This window comes from Chaetura pelagica, unplaced genomic scaffold, assembly GCF_000747805.2.
Source record: "Chaetura pelagica isolate M959 unplaced genomic scaffold, ChaPel_1.0 scaffold117, whole genome shotgun sequence".
Lineage (NCBI taxonomy): Eukaryota > Metazoa > Chordata > Aves > Apodiformes > Apodidae > Chaetura > Chaetura pelagica.
The window spans coordinates 1,390,574-1,399,873 of NW_009954185.1; the positions used below are offsets into that span (position 1 = coordinate 1,390,574).

General features: G+C 37.2%; 1 protein-coding gene across 1 annotated transcript in view; it reads right to left on the reverse strand.

Annotated features, from left to right (window-relative positions):
• EPS8 (epidermal growth factor receptor pathway substrate 8) overlaps window positions 1-9,300 on the reverse strand; it is a 52,667-nt gene that overhangs the window by 25,555 nt on the left and 17,812 nt on the right. The window contains exons 8-13 of the mRNA XM_010002936.1: window positions 8,863-8,936; window positions 7,666-7,792; window positions 7,209-7,297; window positions 6,006-6,080; window positions 5,498-5,646; window positions 3,043-3,226 (exon numbers count right to left, since the gene is read on the reverse strand). Coding sequence (XP_010001238.1) covers window positions 3,043-3,226; window positions 5,498-5,646; window positions 6,006-6,080; window positions 7,209-7,297; window positions 7,666-7,792; window positions 8,863-8,936 — 698 coding nt within the window. The remainder of the gene's footprint in view (window positions 1-3,042; window positions 3,227-5,497; window positions 5,647-6,005; window positions 6,081-7,208; window positions 7,298-7,665; window positions 7,793-8,862; window positions 8,937-9,300) is intronic.

Below are 9,300 nucleotides of genomic sequence, written 5' to 3' on the forward strand. Positions count from 1 at the left end.
AGAGCAATGTCACACTGACAGCAATGTCACATTGAGACACAAGGCCAATTAGTGGCAAGAGACAAACACTTCAGTTCTCATCTTATTATTCCAGCACGTTTTGCACAAGCTGCTACGGGCAGACTTGAAAAAGTATAATTATTCTGGCATCACTCACTGCAGGACAATCCTTTTGCTGCAGCCATATAGCATTTTCCACTAGTGCAGCTTTTTCCAGCTGAGCACCTACAGCATTTCACAGCTATTAGGCAGCTCAGTTCTCTTCCCCCTGGAGATGTGCTGAGGAGGCACTGGTGCAGGCAGCCAAGGTACCGAGGTTAAACGACTTGCTCAAGACCGTGCAGGAATCAACAGCAGTCACGAAACCAAGGCCTGACATCAGGCACATAAACACCTTCAGTGAACTAGGACTTGTTTTACTTTTTTTGGTCTTTTGATGGCTGGGATTAAGAGGCTAAGCTGGCACAAACAGCTACCAAACCAACCAATGTTACTGACACCAAAAAGAGTGAAATCAACTCCCTGAAACACAGGCAACCCAAATCCCTCAATATATTTCCCCCCAAAAATAAAGTGTTTTAACTTATTATGTATAATAGAGTGTAACAAATTAAATTCTTACAATTATCAGAACAGAAAAATTAATGTTTTTCTGTTTTCAATACTATTTTGCTTGTTTTTGGTTTTGTTTGCCTGGGGGTTTTGTTTTGTTCTGGTTTTTTTGTTTTGTTTTTTTTTAATTTACAAGGAACATGATGTTAAAACCCCCCCAACAAACAAACTCCTTGTAAATGCAGAGCAGCAGTGAAACACTGAGACAATGTTTGATGAAACTTTTTTGGGAGACAAGGCAAAGGAGTGACAGCAATAACAACAGCTACATTTCACATTATTGTGCACATTAACTTTACTAAAGAAGTTTTTTTGCTCAAAATTAATCACTGGAAATAACTTAGGTTTTGGTATCTTTATTATTGTTTTTCTTGTTAGGCGTAAAACCAAACGGTGTCTTAAGTAATCAAACATGTGCCATTTTCTCCTTCATACCATGGCAGACTTTTTACCCAATTTATTTGTCTCTATAACTGAGGAGATGTATTTATTTATTTATTTACTACTGGAGATTTTCATGAAGACAAAGTTTTCTTATGACAAGCTTCCCCTGGGCAGCTTTGATCAAAGTTTTCTGGGGAAGCTTTGCTGTCTCCAATCACAGAATTGCTCTGCAAGACAGCACTATCTCACAACAGCCAGTAATCCTTCCCTTGAATCTTCTTTCATATGTGCATTTTTTTCCCAAGTGATGAAAAAATATATTATTCCTCTTATAAAAGTAACATAAAACCCAGTATTATTTTGTTAAAATGTACTTGAGGAAGATAAGAAAGACTATGGACTGAACCTAGAAAATTCTTTGGTGCACTTCCATATCACACCTGCTTAATAGGGCATTTTGGACCAGCTAACACTTGATTGAAACTAAATCTATAATAGAAAAATAATTTTTAATTTTAAATTGAAGCTTATGTGCTCCCAACAGAAAAAGCTTCTGAAAGCTTCCCAGAAAGCCAACTGTGTCTTGGGCTGCATCAAAAGAAGCGTGGGATGTCAAGAGATGTGATTCTCCCTCTCTACTCCACTCTTGTGAGACCCACTCCTGCAGTACTCTGTCCAGTTCTGGAGCCCCCAGTGTAAGGACACAGAACTGTTGGAGCAAGGCTAAAGAAGGGCCATGAAGATGATCAGAGAGCTGGAGCACCTCTTGTATGAAAATAGGCTGACAGAGTTGAGGTTGTTCGGCCTGGAGAAGAGAAGGCTATGGGGAGACCTTATAGCAGCCTTCCAGTACCAGAAGGGGTGACAGGAAAACTGGGGAGGGACTTTTTACAAAGACATGCAGTGATAGGACAAAGAGAAACAGTTTCAAACTGGAAGAGGGGAGATTTAGATTAGACATTAGGAGGAAATCCTTAACTATGAAGGTGGTAAGACACTGGAGCAGGTTGCCCCGCGAAGCTGTAGAGGGCCCATCACTGGAAGTCTTCAAGGGCAGGTTGGATGGGGCTTTGAGCAACTTGGTTTAATGGGAGGTGCCCCTGCTTATTGAGGGAGGTTGGAACTAGATGATTTTTAAAGGTCCCTTCCAACCCAAACCATTCTGATACTATGAAAACAAAAAGGTTTCTATGTTTAAACAGGCAATAGCTTTTTTTCCTGAATTAAAAAGCAGCAAAATACATTTTTTTTCTTAAAATTTTCACATAAACCAAAGTACATTTTCTGGGCAACTCTACTGAAGAAGAGTAGGGGATAGTATCTTTATTGTCAGACCGATTGTTTCTCAAGGAATTTAGTCAGAAATAGCACTCCAGTTTCTCTGAAAGCGTTAGGTGGTGGTGCATGCTTCCATTCTCTAAGCAGAATAATCTGGTTTATGCTTGGGAGAAAAGTATGGTAAAATGTTCCTGTTCTGTAATTCTTCTAATTGGCAGTTGTTTTCAGAAGTAGGTCTAAATTACCTGACATGGCATGACTCTAAATACTTTCTTGCAATACAGTGAACATGTCAAGAAAGTAATTAAAGGAATATTAAATTCCACATTTGTGAAGAAGCAGCTTAAATCCAAAATTCCTTAAAAATTGGTGGGTTGGTTTTTTTCTTTCTATTTGTGTGCCTGTGCATGGAAACACATTTGAGAATGCTTTGGTTCAAATTCTACTTGAAGCATCTATGATCAAAATCACTGGAATCTGAAAGCACAGGGCAAGAATCTAACTTGTAGAGGCTTGGACTGTCCTCCCAGCTGAGGTGGGAAAGTTCATCAAGTTCAAGGAGAGTAGTAGGCAAAAGCCTTATGTTTTTCCTAATCATATTTCTGGTGGCTGAACCTATCTTTAGTTTTGTATAACCTGACGTATCATGAGCTTGCACTGATGTAGCAGAAGTCAGAGCACGGTCAACAATGTCACATAATATTTTTTGGGGGAAGTGGTTGGTATTCCCTTCAGCTAATTTACAAAATGCTGTAGCAGGTAACCTACCTCAGTTGATAGTCTTTTCATTTCTTGCTTCCGCTGTTGCTCTGCAACGTTTGCCACAGACTCAGCCAAATGATTGAGTTCTTGCTCCTTTGGAGCACCCATGAAGTTCAGCAAAGGAGGCTCCCAACCATTTCGGAAACGGGGGACATATGGTGGAATAAAATGGTCTTTGGGCCAATCCGCTCTGTATGAAAAGTAAATTAGAGATCTCTGTCAAGGGCCATACAAAGATTGGTTTAGCAAGTTTCCTAAAAAATAGAAATACTTTAGAATTTTTATTAGTATAGGGGAGAGACTGGGATTATGGTACAGGCAGAATTGTCCTAAAACACAGAAAATCAGCAGAAAAAACTTGTAGACAGCTATGCTCCTTGCTGTGCCCTGCAGAAAGAAACTGCTTCCTGCCATAAGGACTTGACAGTGGAAAAAACCCCAACAAAATAAACAACAAATGAGTAATAGAAGAATCAATCACAAACAATTTTTGGGTTTGTTTTAATTGTTAGATGGGGAAAAATACTGCAATGTTCTGTTTGTGCTAATTCACCAGACAAAAGACTTTAAGGAAACAGCCTGCTTTATAAGTAAGTCTGAAAGCACATATGAAGCATTGAAGCTTATAAAGCCTATGTAGGCCTAAAAGAATAAGTTAAACAACAGTTTTTACTGACAGAAAAAACAACACTGCGTGCTCTAAGACAAGGGAATTATCATATTTTCTGGTTTATAGTCCAGATTGATCTTTTTAAAATACTGTATTACTTTTCAGAGCTCCATTAGCATTCTTTATTGTAATACTAAATATTAATGCTTTCACACTCTGCCTTTGCCCTGTACATAACACACTATCCTGCATATAAACTACTGTATCTTCACAGTGGATAAAAACATGGAAATGTACACTACAGTCTTTTAACAGTCTCGTAGTTGACACTACTCAAAATTAAGACAAATGCTGCCAATCACACAAGCTGCAGTCAGCAATTACTAGCCCATTATCAGGCCCGAGCTAGGTCAGTAACCCTCAGGTTTCATCATTCACCTCTCCTGCTACATCACACCATGGTGTACCTCTGGATAGGGAGATAAATCAGATCATCATTTCTAATTCTGCACAGGTCACCCACTATATGCTAAGTGCTTTGCTCTTCACTGCCTGACATGAGATACTTATATTGCCATTACACTTTTTTCAGGATAGACTAAATGAATTATGATGGTAGTCCCCAAGACAAGGAGCCCAATATTTTACCCAGTGATCCATTTTCTGTGCAGGGGTTCCAATGTTATGCAGCAATTTCCACTGCCAGTCCCACCACAAGCTGCTATGAAGCCAGCAGAGCCTGAAGCAGGTAAAGGCAAGTGAAAGGTGCTTTGCCAGGGTAAGCTCTCTGGCAATCACAAGGAGCTGCAATTCCTGATTCTAACTCATTTTGTAGCAGCCCAAAGGAAAAATTTGGACATTCCTGGTGCAAGAGAAGAGTGAGATCTAGGAAGGGAAAGACCTATGTGTCACTCTCCCTACTCTGACAATGTTTGTCACTCTGTGCTCTAAGGCTTTCCATGCATCCTTCCTTACCAAAAAGCACTAAACTAATTTTTAATCAAACAGTTAATTAAAAAAATCCCCTTGGTAGGTATTTCTGTTCAAATTTGAAATCTAAGAGCAAGGATTAATAAATGCAAAATACATTACGCATTTCCAGCCCAAGTGATAGGAGTACTAACTAATCATCAATGTGCTTACCTACCACAGATTACAGATTTAAAATGCACTTTGTTAATTTAAGCTTTTCTGTTTAACTAAGTAATTTCCAACCATATACTTAAACAACAATCCAAAAAATAGTCATTTTTAGCTAAGTATAACCATAATAGTAAATCTATTAAGTGCAATCCATAGAGCATGCACACATAACATGGTTCAGCCAATAAAAGCTGCTTAATGATTATAAGCATTTTCTTGATGGCTTTATGGAAGAAGTACAGTCATAGCAAAATTTTTAACTTTTTATAAAAATGGGAAAGAAAATTTTGTATCCTGTTCTTCAGTATTTTGTCACTCTTTATTGCAGTTTCTTCAAATTAATTTTTAATGAAGTCCGGATAGCTGGGGTGGAAATCTAATGGTGAAAAACAACTGGAAATGTGCAAGGCAAAGTTTCAAAAACATGACTGCAAGACGTTATATCTAGACCTTCCTGATAACATGGACGAAACAAAAAAATTCTGTCTGCATTTTTCTCTCTCCTTGAGACCCCTAAAATCAAACAAGTCCCAAACTCCACTGAGTCTAAAGTGTTCCTTTCCTAAAACTTCAAAGAATAGTTCTAAAGAATCCAAAGCCATACAAATTAATATTGAATTGATTGAGGGGTGGATAACCTGATTAAGATCATGTCAATAAAACTGAGTTTAGAGATCATCTCTAAAATGTGCAAAAGATTTTTCTCACCTGGCTTTGGTCCATGTGTCACCAAATGACATCCATAACTGTCCTTCCTCACTGGTGACAGTATATCGCAGGAAGTCTATGGTATCTTTTGTTAAGAGAGGGCTGAGTACTGTACTAGCAAGCTCTGGACCTCCTGTTGTCTGTACCACCTGAATCCAAGTATTAAAATAATACAAAAACATACACATTGTCATTAAGGAAGTTACTGTGACTATAACTTACCTACAGTTCTGCTAGGAAATATCTATTACTTACAAAAAAACAAACCCCAAAAAACTCTGAGAGGCTAACACACAAACCTAAATATTATTTAAATATATTTGATAGATGGGAATATACATAGAAAAATATTTCAATTACTTTCTAGAGAGAACCTCATACTGAGATACACACATTTCTCCTTAATTATTGTCCAAAGACACAGCATTTTAATCTTGTTATCCTTATGGAAATGTTACAGATACAACAGCTCTGAAGGAAAACACTGAGAAAAATTATAAAACCTTACCATATGTAATGGGGTGAAGAGAAAATGAACCAGTTCGGCTGCACTAGGATTCTGGATATGGAACTTTAATTTGGCCTGAAGGAATGGGAAAATTTTACATTTTTTAAAAAGGTTAACTTTTATGACAATAAATACTTAACATAAGAATGACCATCCCTGCTCAGGCAACAAGTCCACCTAAGCCCAGTGTTTTGTCTGCAACTTCTAGTAAATGCAAGTACTCATTCATCTAATTGCTTTTGAATCCGTGCTTACCTTTAGCATCTATTGTGCAAAACAAGAAGTATCATAACTGAACTATATGCTTTGTAAAGAAGCATCTCCTTTGGAAATTTGCCACCTTCTAGTTTCATAAGTATTCCTCAGAATTCTTTTTAAATTTATACTCAAATTTCCTAAGTAAAAAGCTTTAAAGAACCAGGAAAAGAACAAACACGGCAATGCTGAAATAGAAGTATGCTTATCTAGTCACTGTGTAGAGAACTTGAGCAGCAGCATCCCAAAGCTCAAAGATCAACCTAGGCCAGAGGTGGCCAGCTTTTGTCATAGTTCAGCCTCAGATGGAGAAGAAAATGGTGAAAGTCTAAGACCAGGTCACCTGCCATCTGAACTATCTTTCTCTGTGCCAGCCAAGGACCAAACAAAATTACATTTCCAGGTATACCAGCATTTTTTAAGAACCTGCTTCTGGGTTTGCTCCTTCTGAAAGAGCAGTGGAGATCAGGGCAACACAGACTCAGACTCACAATTCCCTGATTGGCATGACCACTTCTGCACGTGTGGCAGCAGTACAGCATTCAGACCCACAAGGTTTCTGTGCATGAACAAGCACCAAGGAAGTTAGACAGAAGGCAGAAAACTTGATTAATGCATTTCCAAAGACAAGACCTTCCTCAGGGGCATCAATAATAAAGCATCCACACCCTCTTGAATAGCAGGAACACGCAAGAAAACTTAAAAATCACTACAAAGCAAATCCATCATGTTACTGATTCTTCTGTCTCCTCTTATCTTTTGTAATTTTAGTTCTTCACATCCTACTAGTGGAATAAGACATAGGAAAACCAACACAGAAAAACTGACACCCAAATTAATTTACAGGGGTAGGGAAAACAAAGATTGTATTATACTTGACATCAACTCTCCCAACAATAAATTGTTATTAAATGCCTCACACCACCATATCCACGAATGGTCACTTACCAGAAGATTGAAGCCATGCTTGAATTTTTGGAAGCAGTCAATAAATTCATCTGGAGGTGGTGGTTTTGCACGGAGAGTAAGAACTCCCTCTGGTTAACAAAATCAGATTTTTATATATCCATTTACATGGTATATAACTTCTATAAATATTACAGATAGAGTAAACACATAAATACATAATAAATTTACCAACTTACATAATTTTATAAATATAGAACAATAACAGTGAGAATATTCTGTGGTCAGACCTCTAATTAGTCACTCCCCACTGACTTCGAGCAAATTATTTTCATGGGTTTCCCTCTAAGAATATTCTGCACAGGATTTTTTGTGCTCAAAGTGTAAGAAAATTACCATACTTATGAAAATAAACAAACAAACAACAGAAATGGACACATTTTCTAGCTACTTCAATGATTCCTAGAGAAACAGAATTGTGTGCAGTAAGAACTCCTACCTCCAGGTCCTTTCTTTTTACTTTTCTTAGTTTTCTTCCTCTTTGAAAGTTCAGCAAAAGCTTCCGCAGCTTTTTGAAGCTTAGTAACAAAATACTCAATGTCATCCAAAATATGGTTCAGAATTTGCTATGGGAGAAAAGAAAAGTAACAGCTTCTCTACAGAATCTATAGCAGAAATACTCCAGAAATCAAAATGATCACACTTTCAGACACAAGCAGCTTTCTTGGAACAAAGTTCATGCTAAAACATTCCATATTTGATTCATTATGCTCTTAACTTTACACACCTCTGAAGTATTTTAAATCTTAGTTTTTTAAAAGCTTAGGGCCACTGGAAGTTTTTACAGTATAAGCAATAAGATTATTAAATTCAAATTGCAATTATACAATTTGTTCACACCTCACATTTTCTCTCACAGCACATGAATAAAAATCTAATTATTTGAAAGGACAGCATTTTCCTAAACATTTTCCTATAATGTTTCCTAAACATTATAACTTCACAATCCCCTGTAGCACAAAGTATTAAACTATTTGTTGAAATGTCAGAATGTGGTTTTATAGAGAAGTGGTCTCCGAAGAATATTTTCAAAGAGCAAGTGGAGGAGAATGAAGAAGCCCCAGGGGAAAACTCATACACACCCATTCAGCAGGTGCCAACATGCCTTCCTTAAGATCCTCTGATGTTGCTGAGGGCAACAGCAGAGTAGAAAAGTAGAATGTTACAACTGACAAATGGGACATTATTTAATACCACATACATCATAGGACCTGCCAAATGTTGTTGCTTATATATAAAAAAAGTTTAGGTTATACATATACATAATCCACCTGTCTTCAGAAATGACCATATGTTTTATATTGCACATACCTAAGTCCCACTAAATTGATGGATTTTTTTATCCTCATGTATTTGCTGAATTTAGTCTACCACACAAAATTACTATTTATATTTCCAGCTCTTCACAGTGGAAAACGTTACATCAACATTCAGGAAAAAAAATAAAAAACACAAGAGAGAAAGAAAAAGAAATACTATTACCATCTATTAATTCTTAGGTTTACCAAACAAACATAGGCTGCCTGGAAAGCTTTCCTCCAGATCTGAATTTCCCATGTGGAAAAAGTCTTCCCACAAAGTAGAGATGCAAAATTTCACAGATATTAAGCAGTATTACTTGTAGTTTCTCACTTACAACATCTCTGTCAATCCTGGCTGCCATCATCTCTGCTGTTTCTTCATGATCATGGTATTGTCTATGCTTTTCAACTGCAGAAAGAGAAGAAAAGAATAAGACATCCATATATGAAGAATTGGTAACCAAAACTTCCTACACAGCTTATACTTTAAACCATCCTACTGTAAAAAAAAAAATTGACAAAACTGTTTGTACTGTCCACTCTGCAAGGATTCCAGAAAGTCTGAAAGTCTTACACCCTAATGCCTGATTCTGCCAAGTCTCACAAAGAGCCTCAGTCATATGCTTCCAGTCAACTTACCTGCATAAATGAAGTTAAACAAAGAAGTGTGGTTCCAGGGTGTACACAAAAGAATTACAGATTAAAGTGGCAGATTATAAATATGATGTAATGAGAAATCACCCTATTTTGAAAAATACACTGAAAGCTACTCC